This window comes from Miniopterus schreibersii, assembly GCF_964146895.1.
Source record: "Miniopterus schreibersii genome assembly, chromosome: 13".
In the NCBI taxonomy this organism is placed as follows: Eukaryota; Metazoa; Chordata; class Mammalia; order Chiroptera; family Miniopteridae; genus Miniopterus; species Miniopterus schreibersii.
Genome location: NC_138113.1, coordinates 34955451 through 34972801, shown reverse-complemented (window position 1 = coordinate 34972801; position 17351 = coordinate 34955451). Strand labels below are relative to the sequence as shown.

Genomic DNA, 17351 nt, shown 5'->3' with positions numbered 1-17351 from the left:
TGGGAGTATGGTGGTGAAGAGAAGCCCAGGAACTAGAAGGTCTGGCTATAAGAACAAATGTCCACCTCACAGAACCACAGACACCCAAATAGATGGTGTGGAACTGTAGCATCCAGTGCCCTCCATTCTCCTCAGCCTCGGCGACAGGTGCTGCTGGAGTGCTCCCAGCTCTGCCTCTGGGCTGGGCTCTGCAATCCAGCCTCCTGCCCACCAGGGGATCAGAGACACATGCTGTCCCACTCCCACAGGCACTGCTCAGGGTGTGAGTGGGAGCCTCAACACACTCAAGGAAACTTGGGGTCCAGCCATCCTCTTTATTGTCCATAACCCATGTCCTCTCAAGGGTCCATATTCCTATTTTCTGACTTAATTTGGAAGGCCTCTTAGAAACCCTTGCCCTTCCCCATTTCATAGGGATGAACAGTCCTCCACAAGGTGGAGACCCCAGGACCTGCGGGTGAGCTGTCCCTACAAGTCAGTGCCTCTTGGGAGTGTGAGCAGTAGGCATGCCTGACGAAGTTGGCCTTTGGCACCTATGTTTGGATAACTCTGTCATTCTTAGGTACCACAGATGATGCATTTATCTCTGTTCTCTTTTAATCTGCAGAGATACTATAGCTCTGAACCGTCTTCACTGTTTCCAGCACACTACTGTATTTGCACACAGCATTCCAAGTTCACCTGCATCTCAGCTCTTCTTTTGCAGGGCATCTAACTAAACTGAATAGACCCTTCTCTCTTTCTGTATCTGCTTTCTTACCCTTGAAGCAAAATTCAGTTTCTTGGAGGTCACCTTCATCACTCCCCAAGCTGGAATAATCCTTGGAAAACATGTGAAGTATTTTTAGCAAACAACTCCTTTTCTTTCAGTGGCTCTCCGGCAGCCTTGGAAACGCTCCTCTCAGCTCTGCCTCTTATGCTGCCTCCTCTTGCTCCTGATTTTTCTCTTGCAAAGAGTCCTGGCCTATGAAGCAGGAGATCTGGATTCCATCTGTGCATCTACCTTGGGTAAACTGTGTGAGGTTAAGCAGTTAACTTCATCTCCCTGGGCCTTGGTTTTCTCATCTGTAAAATGGCAACATTAGATCACCTCAAGCATGAGCTCTATGCCTCTGTCCATTCTCTCTGTCACTTTAGACCTGCCTTTTAAGTCCCAGTCCTATGGGGCCAATATGCTGTCCTTCCAGATATTTTCTTTGAATCCTTCCCAGGTGCCTTCTACAGGTAGGGCCTTATCTCCAGAGTGTGGCTCTCCTGGTGGGAACACCACACCCTGCACCAGGCATAGTCCACAGTGGTATTCCGGAGCGTGGCTTTGTGGCATCCACCACTCACTGCAAACTGAGAACTCCTTGTCTAATTGGTCCTCTCCTGAGCCCAGATGCTTCACTTGTAGCAAACTTAGTGCATAAATAGGAGTTTTCTCTCTTTCAGTCCATGGGGTGTATCTTGAGCTTATTGTAGTGTGAACACAGATAAACTTTTCACTTAACTTTCATGGTGGGGCGACTGGTGCTGTCTCAGTCGCCGGCAGGTGAAGGTGCTGTGTCATATACAGAGCTTTTCATAAAAGCCCGTGGCAGAGCACTGTATCTCCCTCCCCCCAATCTGACCTAAAAGGGGTCAGGTGCTTTGTTCATTGCTTAACCGGGGAGTTACTTTTTTGTAGGAAAAAAGAAAATCTAAAAAAGAGGAAAGGAGAACTTCTAGAGCCCTGGATAGGTTGTAATAGGTTCTAGAATGGATTAAAAAGAGAAGTGTGTGCTCTTTGGGCTAAAGATGGAGCCATTTAGATGAATTAAAGGGAGACTGAAATCAGGCAAATACAAACACAGTTTCATAATCTCGGATTTGCAAAGGACTAAAAATCTACCCAGAAAGTAGGATGTGACAGTATGGATGACTAATCAAAACAGGAGACTGCCCAGTGAGGAAAACCTTAAAAAAAAAAGGCATAACACCCCCCCCCCCAAAAAAAACACACCCCATAACTAACAAAACAAAACAAAGCAACACCAAAAAGATGGGATGATTAGTAAGGCTCTCAGGACTTTCAAGAATTACAAGCTCGTTAAGGCCTAAATGGTTGTTTTCCATCTGGCGATAGCTGTTGGATGCACTCAAGTGGCTTATTGGAATAAGATGCTCTGTCACTGCTGTTTTACCAGCCACTAATTAGTCCCTTCGAACAATCGCTGGGAGGTGGGTCAGGCACATGAGCCTGCCCTGAAGAATCAGCCAGACAGTAACCAGAGTCCCAGCTCACCCCAGGATGACCTCGGAAGCCCAGATCGGCCGCTGCTGTCTTGGGCCACTCGTCGCCCTCCCAGGCTGGTCCCCACTGTGCCCCTTTAGAGAGCCCTGCCCAGGATCCTGACAAGCAGTGAGGAGCAAAGTCACACTGTGGACAAGTCACCTAAGCTCCCTGGACTTGTTTTTACCATCTGCACCACGATAACCTGACAAGCTCTACTATTCAGGTCACCTCAGAACTGCTAAGTTGAGGTCTAGAATATAAAATATCAGGTGAGGGCGTCGTTACTCCAACGTAGTTCTAACAGCAACCGTTTATTGAACTCTTATTACACGCCAGGCACTCTGCTAAGTGTCTTATGGACCTTTGTTTGCTTAATCCTTACGATAATCTTGCAAAGAAGATTTTTACAACCTTATGTTACAGAAAAGGACTCTCAGACTGGTCAAAGCTTAGGGAGATCACAAGCAGCAGGATTTGAACCCCAGTCTGTCTGTTCTTATGCTCTTTTCCTTTGCTCAGTATCTCAGAGTGGAGAGAACTGATTCCCCTCAAATGCAGAGGAGGCGCCCTAATGACAGAGCTCCAATCAGGCCTTCAGATGACCGCGGCCCCGGCTGACAGCTGAACTGTAACATCGGGAGAGTCCTGGGTTAGAGCCACCCAGCCAAGCTGCTCCTAAATTCCCTCACCAACAGAAACCATGGGAGATAATGCATGTTTATTGTTGTTTTAAGCCTCTAAAGTTTGGGGTAATTTATTGCACAGCAATAAATAACTAATACAGCATCTTGGCTGCCATTTATTGATCCAACAAATGTACAGGAGACAATCAATTGATGTTTCTCTCTCTCCCTTCCTCTCTCGCTAAAAATCAATAAAAACATATCCTTGGGTGAGGATTTAAAAAACACACCCTGGGAAGCCTGGTAAAAGTTACCCGTAAGGAGGGGAACTGGGGAGACTTAGAAGCTGCCTAGGAGAGCACTGGAGACGGCTAGATGCTAAAGAGGGACTTTGGGAGAAAAAGTGTCTTTGTAAATTTTGGATATTAAGTCCTTATCGAACCTATCATTGGCGAATATGTTCTCCCATTCAGTAGATTGTCTTTTCTTTTTGTTGATGGTTTCCTTTGCTATACAAAACCTTTTTAGTTTGATGTAGTTCTATTTATTTATTTTTTCTTTCATTTCCCTTGCCCAAGGAGATATATCAGAAAAAATATCACTGAGAGAGATGTCAGAGATTTTACGTCTTTGTTTTCTTCTAGGATTTGCTCAGGGTTTCATTGACGAAAGGCTCTCCTCTCTACCAGAGACCCATGTCTTTTGTAACTAAAGAGCGAGGCCAGATTTCAGCTTTGCCACTGAGCTTTGATGCACACCGCAGTGGCCCTCCAGGTCAAATCCGAAGTCAGTACGTGATGGGAGTTGTGCTGCGGCACGGGGTGCAAATGGCACTCAGGCCTTGGAAGTTTGGTTAAAATCCTTTAGACCCAGACACCCTCTGGAGTCACCCCAGTGATCAGCAAGTTCTGTCTTCTGGAAATCCTGTAACAAGCAGTGTTCTCCCCGCTTGGTCTGGACCTATTTATTGACATTCATCTTTATGTATATTTTATATATACATGACCCGTCTTTCCTGTTAGATCATAAATTCTTCAAGGGCAGATGGCATATGTCATTTATCTCTTTTTATAATCCACTGTGCCTTCATATAAAAGAGCTCATTCATATCCAGCTTCATTAGCATCAGTTATGAGCGATTCTCTTCTAGGAGAGAGGAACGATGGACATGAACTGACTATATAGACATACTTTAAGAGCACAAACTATATAAAAAGGCCAATATTTACTCTTTCAACTTAGCAAGTGAAATTTTAAAAATCATTTACTTGTTTTGAAGTTTCTGAGGATTGCAAGGGGACTTTCAGGTCAGGAATTTATATCATTTACAAAAGCAAGGAGAATGTTAATTGCCTTGAAAAAAATCCAAATTGTGAGGTAACCCCAACATTTGACTTTAATCAGAACCTTATGAAAGTGAGTCTATTTCCAACCTTCTCAAATAAAGAGACTGTGGTTTTGTGCCCCATAGTGTGTATAAGTTTTTTTATTTGAGGATTTAAAAATGTGGGATTAATGAATGGTTGATTAGAATCTTAGAGTAATAGACCACACTATTCCATGAAGATTCTCATTGCAAAAAAATATTTTCAGTAATTCCCCATCATTTTGTGCATATCTCCCTTGTTCACTTTTAAAAATAACACTAAAAATTATTTTATGCTGAACTAAAGATCTTTTTATTGTATTAGGAGAAACCTACATTTTGTAATATTGGAACAGGTATAATAATTCAGAGTAAAAAATGCCTAAGCACATTTTACAGACATCATTCTAAATATTGTCTAATACACTGTCAATTTGGGCTAGAATTTAAGTAAAATAGACTTCAATAAAATTATATATAGAGCATATTCTGATGGACTAGACACAGTCTCAGGATTTGCACTTTTAATACTGTTTCTTTACACAGTTGTGGAGGATTATTATAGAAATTGGTATCATGATTATTATATAACTCTGGCCTTACCAGCTGTAAGAAATGGTTTATTCCTGTACAACCTGTTGTCACCCTTGGCTCTCCAAACATGTCACAAGTGTCATTGTTTCCACTTACCCCCAAAGGCGAATTAAGGCTGGAGGTTTAAAGTGCCCACCAGCGCCCTGGCCAGTGTGGCTCAGTCGGTTGCGCCAGTCACCAACAGGTCACCAGTTAGATTCCTGGTCAGGGCACATGCCCAGGTTGCAGGCTCAATCCCGTGTAGGGTGCATGCAGGAGGCAGCCAATCGATGTTCTGCTCTCACATCCATGTTTCTCTCTCTCTCAAATCAATAAAAATATATTAAAAATAATAATAATAAAGTGCCCACTACAGCACACACAACAAATCCCTGAGGCTCGGCATCCCATTCCCATCATTTCCCCTCTTCACAAAAGACAAAAGCTCACTTGCGGCTTCTCTTCCTCCTGTTCCCAAACCAACTGTTCAGGTAAGATTTGATTTTTACCTCTGTCTTTTTAGAATTAATGACAGATTAGTGACAGAAAGGGAGGTGCTAGAGTTGTTAGCAAATGCTTCTTATTGTTCTTACCGATGCAAGCTTGAAAGTCCCCCCAGATCCCACATCGCCCCCATGGCCTGTGGCCTGCTTGCCGCTTCTCAGGGCCTATTATTTAGGGACTGTCTGTGTTGCCCTATCAAACCACGATTCCTCCTTCTGTTACTGGCGGGAGTGGAGTTCTTGGGGTGCCATGGGGAAAAGAATTTCCTGAGGCTCCCACGGGAGGGTGGAGTTTCGTGGAAAGCTTTATTGATGATGTAAGATTAAGGGAGTTCCCCTTCAAGTGCCCATGTCTGCTGTCTGCCATGGAAGAAGTCTGATCTTGTCTTCCCCAGAGCCAGAATTAAGGCCACTGCACAGAATTTCTGCTCCTCATTAAAGTCCAGTCTAGCCTTGGCTGGCTTAGCTCAGTGGTTAGAGTGTCTGCCCTCAGACTGAAGGGTCCGGGGTTCGATTCCAGCCAAGGGCACATCCCTCCGTTGCAGGCTCAGTCCCTGGCCCCGGTCGGGGCATGTGTGGGAGGCAACCAATTGATGTGTCTCTCTCACATCGATGTTTCTCTCTCTGTGCCTCTCTCTCTCTCCCTCTCTCCTTTCCACTCTCTGAAAAACAATGGAAAAAATATGTCCTCAGGTGAGGATTAAAAAAACAAAAAATTAAAATAATAAATAAAGTTCAGTCCAGTCCAGCATCTGGCTAGCTTAGCTTGTGCTCCCAGCTGCAGTCCATGGCATGTGGGGTCTGCATGGTCATGGGCCAGGTGGCTGCTTAAGGCCACAGGGCGGGCGAGTGGGGGTCATGGAGCAAGAGAGAGCAAGGGGGAACCAGAAGGCAAGAGAGGGGGAACTCTTTGGGGATTTTACTTTTCCAAGATTTTGCACACCTGCCGTGGCTTCACCCTCCTAGCCATGATCTATTTCTCAGTCTAGACTGATAGGCAAGCACTTTCCATAGTCACCCTGACTTCACTGCACATGCCCCCATCTCCCCTTTTGTTTGATCCCTTCCCCCAGTGATCTGCAGGGAATGGACGGGCAGATTCCTGGAGAGTGTGAAGCTGTAGCTTCCTGGTGAAGCTGCCCAGATGACCATGTTTACAATGTCTGGCCTTCCCTTTGCTCTCCTGTTATTAATAACTAGCTAATTATGATGATAACACTTCCTTACCTTCTGTGTTTGCTCACCTAGTCACCATCTTTCCCTGGGAGATGCAAGGGTGTATTAAAGCAAGAGAAAGCATCAGTGGCTATTTCTTCCCCTTCTCTCTTGTTTGAGTCTTGTTTTGGCACCTTGCGTATACAGCCATTTTCATTAATTATGAAGTATATATCTTGCAAGGCAGTTCTTTGCTTTTTGAAGACTTTTTTAGGGAAAAACCATTGTAAAATTAGCATGACTAGGAAGCCAGGCAAGCATGCAATATCCTGTATAAACTCAGCTGCTTATTCTTGTGAAAGAAGACTTTAAATTTATTTCCAAAATGCCACGAACAGCTCATTTGGGCCATTACAACTTGCCCTCTGTCTTCCTTATAAGTTATAAGTCACTACATGTGTTTGCCTCACAGAACAATTGGACTCTACCCTGTAGGTTCTCCCTGGTGATAAATAACTAATTGAAATATTTCCCATGAGGAAGGCAGGTTTCCCCCAGAACCTCAATCTTTCTCAGAGCATCCACTGTTTATAATAGTGGTGCTACTGAGGTCCTAAACTAACCCAGACAAGGAAGACTTTTACAAAACTTGGTTGAAAACCACATTCTTTTACAAAAATGTTTTATATTTGAGGCAGGGGCAGGAGAAGAGGGAGTTAAATTAGGGACAATGGCACATAGTTGTAATATTGTAACTATAGTAGCTTTATTTATTTATTTATTATTTATTAATTTATTTATTATTTATTTATTTTAGCAGAGCAGACTTCCCAGTGTTGAAATAAAGTTTTCACATAAAAATATCCACAGATCCAGATCTCATAGCCCTGTACAATTCAACAGTTTGATTCAGTAAATGTTTATGGAATTCTTGAGGGCAGAGCTGCTTAATTTGAGATCCAAGAACACCCACAGCATCCAGGATGTTTCTTAAAAATATAAACTCCTGAGACCTGCTTTAGACCTGCTGAAACAGAATCTTACAGGGGTGAGGCTGGACTTTTGCTCTCTAAGGAGAATTTCTGGGTGATTCTTAAGCACACTGAAGTTAAGCCACCAGAGACCTTTGTCTGTTTTACTCATTGATGTATCCAAGTGCCTAGAGCAATTGACACAGCTCAATAAACACCTGTTGAATTAAGGCACTGGGAGGCTACAATTATGGATATCTTCTACACCATCTAATCCAAAATGATGTCATTAAATTAGTATAATGTGAAGGGCACACCAAAGTTTTGCCACCCCAAAATATGCTTTATGGGATATTGATTTTAAACTGGTTATTAAGAAACAAAAGACTCAGAACCTTTGAACCTCCCCCCCTTATCTGTTTGGAAAAACCTTAGAGGAAGGGAACATCACTTAGCATCATAGCATAAAGTAAATGTGCAAACAAAGAAATTTAGCAAAGCTTGTTAGTTGAACTTGGCTGTGTGTCCCATTGTTTCTGGGTAGCCCAGCAAGAATTTGTTTACATGTTTACTCTTTCTCAGTCTACCTGTAAATTACCTGCTTTCCATGTGAAATCCCAGACCCCTGCTTCCTTCTCCTTTGTCCAAAATGGCATATGTACCTCAACTGTTCAGTGTGTCTCCCGGTCCCCCTCCTATGGCACCCCCAAATGTACATCGGTAATAAATTGTTAGACATTGTCTCCCGTTAATCGGTTTCATGTTATTAGCCCAGCTAGAACTCAGAAGGTGAGAGGAAAAATTATTTTCCTCACAAATGTCACATCCCCCAAGGGATCTTCCTAGCTCGGCTGGGGGTTGGTGGGGTGGGGGCACAGAGGAAGCTTTCTTATCTCTGCCCCACAGCCTCAGCAAATTGTCCCCACCTTAACAGGCCTCTCCCTGCCTGTACTTAACTGCCTGTACTTAAGTTTTTTAAAAAAATAAAGGAAGGGATTAATAAAACTAATTAAGGAATAAGTAGGGCCCTAGATCTGGGGCATGTGAGTAAATACCTGTCTGCTCACCACCCATAACTGAAGCTAGGCAAACTTCTGTAAGCCATAATTTTACTTGTAGGTAGAACAGCCAAGGGATTAAGTTTCCTTCCTAATCATTCAAACCACAGGAAAGAGAAGGCAAACGAAATGCAGTCTTGCTTCTGAATATACTGTACTAAGACTGTATTTTATAGTTTATTAAGAGCCTACTGTGTCCTTAACAGGTAAGAGGTTAAAAAAACCCTGGTAGATCTACAATTAACTACTACTCAGTAATAACAAGGAAAAATGATTGCTACATACAACATGGATCTCAAATGCATTATGCTAATGGAAAAAGACAACCTCCAAAAGATTACATACTGTACGATCCTCTTATTATATGGCATCCGGAAAAGGCAAAACTGACGGAAGGGGGAATGAATCAGTGGTTGCCTAATTAGGGTTAGGAGTGGGGGACAAGTGTAACTACAAAGGTGTAGCAAAGGAAATTTTTGGGGGTGATGGAACAATTCTATATTGTGGTTGAGGTGGTAATTACATGAGCCTATGCATGTGTTAAAACTCAGAACTGTATTCCCCACCAAAGAGTGAATTTACTGTATGTAAATTATATTGAAAAAGAATCCATTGCATATACAACATAAATTCATTAGGTCTCTGGGGGCTCTGAGACAAATTCCTTCCCTTGATCAGCCTGTCAATGTGGGACACCCAGGAATGCGTGGTCTTGGAGCACAAGTGTGAAAGTGAGCGAATACTGCTTGATATGGCCTCTGGGTAAGTACATTACACCTGGTACCCAATTTAGCATGTAATCAACTGGAAACCATTTTGTAGAAAATTCCTTTATTATAGTGCAAATAACTTTCAGCAGTGACATAATAATGTAAAAACACATTTAGCACATTTTACACCACGCAGTAAATAAGAAAGTGTTTCTTTGAAAATATCTCATCAGAGGAACATTATTTCCACATTAATGCCAGAAAACACCAATGCTGTTTCTCTCAAGGCAACAGGGCTCCCTCCTTTTAGATATTTTCTTTTTAATACAAATGAAAGGATTTGCCATTTTAACAAATCACCATCAATTCTAAGAGTGATCTGTTAAGAGTTTTGAACTGAGGTTGGCAAAATTGGAAATGGGGTTTCAAATTTAAAAAAAAGAATTTTAAGACAATTCTGGGCTAGCCCTGGGAATAGAAGTCACTTCTATTAACTTTTAAGTAGATACATTCACTCCAACTGTGATGCAGAAATGGACAGATTGTCTAAAGCCTGCCTTTTATTCCCCCAGAGCCTGATTGTTAATTACACTCCTTGGTTTTGGTCACACTGCAAAATGAGGACTCTGGTCAGAAATAACTCCTTACATACCCAAATGCTTTCCTGTGAAGCTTTAAATTGCACTTTCTGTCCTGAATTCCCACCTTGAAGCACATAGGCTGAGGAGAGGATATGAACATTGTTTCCAGTTCACAGCTAACAATTAGGCCCTGCTAATTTGCCTAGTGCTGACCCAAACTATCACATCACTTAGAGTAATTCCAAATAGGCATAACCAAGAGGTTCCCACCAACCTCATAGAGAAATGAAGGGTTAACAGCTTGTCTTTACACTAAGCTGCCTAAGGGCTTGGCTGCTAACCAGTTAGCTGATAGGTAGAGCACAGAGTGTCAATTCCAATCAGTTACACTCCCAGCTCCTCTGGTTTCTGCTGAATTATGCAGTGGGTGGGAATGGATGGCCACTCAAAGGAAACCTCCCATGGGTTCTTCCCATGGAATCAAAACCCCTACAAATATATTTCAGGGTGCCCTCTAAGTTTCTCTACAAACACTCCTCAAAATCTAGTAGCTTCATGAGCCACGAGAAGTTAATCATAGGCTTGAAAACACCTGGAGCCACGGAACAGCCTCTTGGCTGAATGTGGCTGATTAAATCAGCGGGTCCATAATGCTTTTCAATGCTCAGCCAGTCTTGTTGGGTAAAGTATCTTCTTATATAACACAACAGAACTGTGCTAGTTTCAAAGGTAGAAGAATCCAAGTATACCACCTATAAAAAATTCACAATTTTAATTTTCTTTTTAAGACTTTGGTACTGAAACACTGTCTACATTCTCGACACGTGAAAATGACGTGGCCACTTCAGTGCCTCTGCATGTTGTGTAAAAAAACTCAAAGCAAAGCAGGACAGGACGCGTCATAACAAGACCTGGTATGCTGTACAAACAAAACCTAAATTATATATAAATACACTCCCACCCCAGCACCCCTTTCCCCCAGCCCCCACTACCTGCCAAAGCAATGCCAAGGATCCTTCTCTCCAAGGCCAATGCGGTTTGGGAAGTTTAGCACCCAGGACTCCTACCATTCCTCCGCCTCTCCATGACACTGACAGGAGTGCAGGCTCCTCCTGGAGGCACTGCTGGTCTGATCAGTTCCGTAAGTGCAGGAAAACTCCTTCAGCTTAACTGGGAGCATTCACACTATTGGTGGGACTCAGAGACCTGGCGTTCTGGGAGTTAACCTTTTAGATAAACTAATCGGATCATTGCCTGTCTGGATCCTGTTTTATCGCAGTATCTCAGCAGAGCCAACAAAGTAGGAAGCATCCGCTACTCTGAAGCTGCAAAGGCATTGCTTAGGGGTACTGGTGAGGGTCACATAATAAAAGTGAAACAATGAGTTAATAGCTTACGTTGATATAAATTATTTGCAAGTGAGTTATTTGGGGCTATTTGCTTCTGCTTTACACTGCATTCCAGAATCACTTTCATATTATATTCTTACAAGTTTATAGAATTGTCATTTAGCAATCACCTCTTTTAGGTTGTCAGTTAGTTTAATAGCAACTTAAGGAGCCATTATGTAAATCTAGAAAAAAGTAGCTAGTCAATCTTAAGGAAGCCAATACTGTGTTAATTCACAGTAAGGAGAAAAACCAATGTAAATAGAATTTTACATTAATTGTCAATAACTTGAAACAAGTTTTACCGAAATGTTGCAAAGTCTTCCCAAAAGCACTTACAGCAATTTATATCAAGAGATCCTAAATTTAGGGGTCTGGAGGATATGACTCAATTCTTTAAGGTAGAAATTCACCTATTTCATGATTGTAATATGTATCTTTCCCCCGTTGGACCTAAGATATTTGTACATTCAAAAGTTCCTAACTTGTTCTTCAGATATTAATCATTTTCTAATACATATGTTGAGTATAAATAAATATGAGAAAGCTTTAAAAATCTGAATTAACATTATGCTGTGCAAAAAAAACCCAAAAGCCCAAAAAACAACCACACAAACCTTGAACCTACATTCTATGTTAATACCCTGACTAAAAGGTTGGTTGTGCTACGCAATTCCACTTCAGTGCAGAAATGAGTTGATTTCGGTGTACAGTTTTTGTTGTTGTTATTTTAAGTCTTTAGCACTTGTGTTTCTAAACATCACCTTGCTTTGAAAAGATGAATAACTTGCAACCAAATCACAAATCATCACAAATCCATTTCAGTTTAGTCTGAATAAAATCCAGCATAAATGTATTACTTTGTTCTGGGAATAATGGCTCGGTGTCTTTGTTCCAACAGCTTCCTAAGGACAAACCTTGGCTGAAGTTGTCATTTTGGGTTTAAACTGCAAAGAAGAGACAGTGAAGTCTGCCTTTTGTTTTTGTTCTCTTTTTAAGTCTCCAGATGTTGTTAAGACACTGCTTCCAGACCAACAGAGAGTTGTGGCACCTGATCCTATTTGAAATGGAGGTGGTTTAAACATCAGCCAAGCTTAGTGATCTGGAGGTCCCCGTTTATCTTTATGGTGTCAATTGCAGATAACGTTTGAACGCGGTGGTAAAAATCAAAAAGTTGATGTCCATCCACAAACACTCTGAAACGTGGGTGCTCACAGAGAATTTCCACCTGGAAGAAACAAAATAATTATCTCAGTTCACAATTTCAATGAACCCTGGTAGGGAAAACAAACAAAGAATACTTCACTTTAGAGAAAGAAGGCAACATCTTCAGTGGTTCTCACATGTTGGAGTGCGTTGGAATCATACAGAAGGTTTGTTAGGACACAGATTCCTGGGCTCCACCTCCGAATTTTTCATTTTAGTAGGCCTAGGATAAGATCTAAAAATCTACATTTCCACCAAGTTCCAAGGGGATGCTACTTTTGCTGGAAGTACGAACACGCTTCGTCAACCATTGCTTTATTCTTTAAAGCAAATTAATATCCTTTAAAGATTTAAAATTGCTCATGCTTTAACATTTCTCCTTTCCCTTTGCATTCCAGAGAGTGAAGATGGCATAGCTTTATTTGTATAGCACTTAATGCTGCCACTGTCACCCCCCTGAACAATCTATCCCACCTTCAGAGGAGCCTCCCACAAGGCAGAACTGATACCCATTAGTAGCACGTAATAATAGTCTAGACACGCAAACCTGGTATACACTAAAGCAAAGAGGTTACACAGTAATTACCATTGGACCAAGGATGTATAATTAACAAGGCTTTGTTAAGCCAAACAGAAATACTGATTCCATATGGTAAAAGCTTTTTTCTTCCTCTTTTCCTTAACTTAAATAATTCACCATAGAGTTTAATTATTGGTTCTGTGCTATGCATTTATTAAAAGCCTTGGTATTCACCATGCAAGGAAAGACTCCATATGTGATATTAGTCACATTTAATTCATATTATTACTAAAATTATATCACCAAGAAGGGCCGACTTCATTTCAATTTTGTCGGTGTGGAGCATTATATTCCTCTTGGCAGTCAGAAGCTCTGGTTACTCACACTCATGAGCTATGCATTAAGATTCATAATTAAGAAACTGTGACAGTCAAGAGGAGCCAAAGGGGCCATTACCATCCTAGAGAAAGGGGAGGGCAGGGATAATGGGTAGGGGTGCCTTCCCCAGACTATGATTAGAAGGGCAACAATCTCAATTCAGTCATTGATGTGAAAAGTCATGGATTTTTATTTTCCTTCCAGATTATAAGATGGGAGGAAAAGTAATTACTTCTTCATAAGACCCTTGTAAATTTCTAGATGAAGAGCAACAGGTAGGTAGTTCTGGTTTATTAGAAGTACATGCTCACATGATCTCACTTATATGTGGAATCTAAAGAACATAATAAACTGATGAACAAAACAGATTCAGTGACATAAAAGCATGGAACAGATTGATGAATCTCAAAGGGAAGGTGGGGAGAGATTAACCAAGGAATTTATATGCATATATGCATAACCCCTGGACACAGATAATAGCGGTGAAGGCCTGGGGTGGGAAGTGGGTATGGAGTGGAAGGGTCAATGGAGGGAAAAAGACAGTATCTGTAATATTTTCAACAATAAAGATAAATAAATAAACTAACAACAAAAAGAAGTACATGCAACATAGAGCTTTTAACCGAGTTGTCATTATTGTGATTTTTGTTAACAAGGTATAATGTGGACAAGTTCATCATAAGTTCTGACATTTCAGTAAATCCTTTCTTAACACACTACTGACTTGCTTCTCTTACTTGGTGTTTTACTTCATAGAGGAAGATGCTGCTAATGCCGCTTAATTGGATGGGACGTTTGGGCTGTGCTTACTGCCCGCTAGATAGTGGGGAGCAAATCTATACGCATCCAAGCCCAAGGGAAAGAATTTGTCAGCCACACAGCCTGTGACAATGAAATAGACTGAGGCTACTTAACCCATATGGGGAAACAAAGACATAGCCAGGCTTTAAAAAAATGAAATGATAATCACTATATTCTTTAGAAAGTCATAACTAATGAGGTTTAGTGCTTTTTAAAGATTGAGGAAAAAATGAGGAAAATTTGTACTTCTTAATCAATCAACTGTTTTTGAGACAGGTATCTATTATATGCCCACTACTATGTTGAGCACTACACAGAAAAGTAGTCTTAACAATCAGGAGATGTAAATATGAATTTATTTACTAAATGTATTGGCTAAATACAGCCAAGAGTTACCACTGAGAGTATTAATTCCTATCAGCAAATAGAGCTCTTTTAATCTTTTTTCACTATTGGGTGACAAATTTCCTGGACATGCAAAAATTCTGGCTGCTTAAAGTGTTCTTGGCACACACAAGAGGAGGAAAACATCATCACCCTGCCAGTGGTTGGAGCCGAAGCACTCGAGGTACTCACCCTGAATGGCTGGTCTGGGATGAATGGAAAGTAAGGGATTGCTGACTGTTCTTCACCCCTTTCGCCAGATATACAAGAATTTCTGAGTAGCTGCCGGTCTGTGAACACAGCTTTGAGTTCAATTGCCACATCAGCTGGAGGATCTTCCGAGTCACCACAGGTCAAGCTGATGGCAAAGCTGAGAAGAAAATTGTCTCATTTATTCAGAGTTGGATATAACGTTTAACAATGACCCAGGCTCCCACATTTTCTCCTTTTTCTGGGGGTTTGTCTGCTTTTAATGGGACATTACTCTTTACACAGGAGGTTAGACTATGTATGGAGAAGTAGGATTATAATCAAACCAGCTATTTTGTTACATAAAAGAGGCTCTGATAGAGTTGAAAATGACTAACATTGGGGATTTCAGATGCCCCAAACCACTCACACATCTGTATCTTAATCCATTTCAGAATTCTCAAAAACAGCCCCCAAAACTGATCAGGGGAAATATCTTGTACATTTGGTTCTCATTTATATTGACAGTTCTCACTCCAAGCACCATATTTAAAAACCATTAAAAAAAAACCTTTGGCTTCCCTAAGGGTCAAAGAGAAAATGATGTGGGCCTATATTTATAATCTCTAGATATAAATAGCTGTCTGGAGAAATGATGGCTGGGATTCATACACATTCTTTTCATGGGAACATGGTACTTTCTTGGCACTTCCAACCAGCAACACTGGCCACAGGGAGAGGAAAGGGAGGAGCAGTAAATAGGAGTGGGGAGGGCCTTGTAATTGCCTGATAGCTCTGCCTTACCTCTCCGGGTTGAGGTCAACGATGCCCATCACTAACACCTTCTTGCCTGGTCTCATGCCACCTTTAATATGCCCACAAAATGGAACTATCTGCAAAGGACGAGAGGGGAAACAGGAAGTTTACAGTCTGTAAGGGAAGAGCCAAGCCCTCAGATCCTGAGGACCTGGCCCATTAGAAAATGCAGTTAGAAAGGAAGAGGGTACAGGCAGGAACACAGATCACAGAAAAAAATCACGTACCAGTCTTGGGAAGTACACGTCGGCTTGAACTGGCGAGCTCAGGGAGTTGTTTAAATGTCCATCATCTAGTTTCTAAAAATAGAAGCACATAGATTGGCTTTCCAAAGGCGCTTGTTTTGGGGGGTGGGGGTTCGGGAAGAACCAACACAAATCTGGCGGAATCCAGCAGCCGTTGCAGAATACACGCAGCGTCTGCAGATGCTGCCTCCTCCAAGTCCATCGAATAAACCCTCGGAACAAAACCTGTGCCTTCCCCCCCGGTAGCTAAGCCTCTCAAGATCCCCGGATCCTTCAGATCTAGATCAAAATCAAGGTCGAGGCACACCGGGGAGCGGAGCCCAGCCCCGGAGGAGGGCAGGCCCCTCTCGGACCGCAGACGCATCGGGACCGCTGTCTCCCAGGCCCGGCCTCCCGGACGCGGCGGGAGTGGAGCGGCCGCGCTCAACTTCTCCCGAGCCGCCGGCGCGGACCCATTTCCAAGGGGGAATCCCCGGTGGGGGGCGGACGCGGGGTGCACGCGCCCCGACACCCTCACGCACGCGCACCCTCACACGTGCAACGTGCATACACCTGGCCGGCGGTTGCACGGCGCGCGGGGGGCTGCGGTTATCCCCGTCCAGTCGTCCGCCCCCAAACACCCTCCCCGGGCCAGCGGCCCCCCCGCCCGGGGCACCCCTCGCGCCCCCACGCCGGCCGCGCACAGCGGCTGCTGCTCACAGGTACCCGGGCGCCTTCCCACACGGGGGGCGCCGCGCTGGGCCTCAGCTCTCCGCCGCCGCAGCTCGGCTGGAGCGGGCGGCGCGGCGTGGGAGACGGTGGGGAGGGGGCGCCTCGCGAGTGCCCCGCCACACTCACCACTACGGCATCGCTGTCGGCCACCGATCCCGCCATCTTCTTGCAGAGCCCGGCGGGGTGCACGGCTGGAGGCCGGGTGGCCGGGGACGTGGGACGCGTCGCGCGGGCGGGGATCCCGGGGCGGTCCTGCGCCGGGCGGGGGCGCGGGTCCGAGACAGGCTCGGGCGCGCGCACACACGCGGGCACGCGCGCGCGCACGCCTGGAGCCCCCGCGCCGACCTGGCTGGCGGGCCCGGGCGGTGGGGGAGGGGAGGGGAGGGAGAGGCGGCGCCGGCCGGGAGGTCGGAGGTGGCCGCTGCTGCCCCGGCCGCGGCCGCCGAGTCGGAGTCGGGCTGCTTTCTGCCTCGGGGTGCTGCTGTCGCTGCTCCAAGAAGAAAGGTGGCAGCGGCCGCACGGCGCCGGCCCTGGGCGGCATTTAAGGCCGCCGGCGTCCGGCTGGGGAACCGGGAACAGGGCGGGGACCCGGCTGGGCTGCCACGGCTTGCTCGGCGTGCCCTGCCCCTCGGCCATTGGCCGGTGGCAGGAGGCTGGGGCGGGAGGGCCGGGCCTGCCTGGGTAGGGGCGCGCGGGAGGGCGAGGGCTTTGTCGGCCATCCCCGAGTGCGCGTGGGTGGGGGCTGGGGGTGATGGGGAAGGGAAGGGGCTTGCTAGGTGACAGGTGCTTGTGACATCCCCGCCCCTCCCTTCCAGCCACCCCCTTCCTTCTCTGGCCAGTCCTGGTGCGGGTGGCACGGTGGAGGCCGAGGTCAGAGGGAGACTGCGGGTGGGGGTGTTATTCCAGCGCGCGAGTT

At 44.4% G+C, this 17351-nt stretch overlaps 1 protein-coding gene across 1 annotated transcript; it reads right to left on the bottom strand.

Annotated features, from left to right (window-relative positions):
* Positions 1 to 9324: 9324 nt before the first annotated feature.
* Positions 9325 to 17017, bottom strand: LGALSL (galectin like). Its single transcript, XM_081156030.1, has 5 exons — positions 16562 to 17017; positions 15707 to 15778; positions 15468 to 15556; positions 14667 to 14844; positions 9325 to 12413 (listed from the first exon to the last, which is right to left on the bottom strand). The coding sequence occupies exons 1-5, from the start codon at positions 16595 to 16597 to the stop codon at positions 12270 to 12272; spliced, it is 519 nt and encodes a 172-aa protein (XP_081012156.1). The 5' UTR covers positions 16598 to 17017; the 3' UTR covers positions 9325 to 12269.
* Positions 17018 to 17351: the final 334 nt, after the last annotated feature.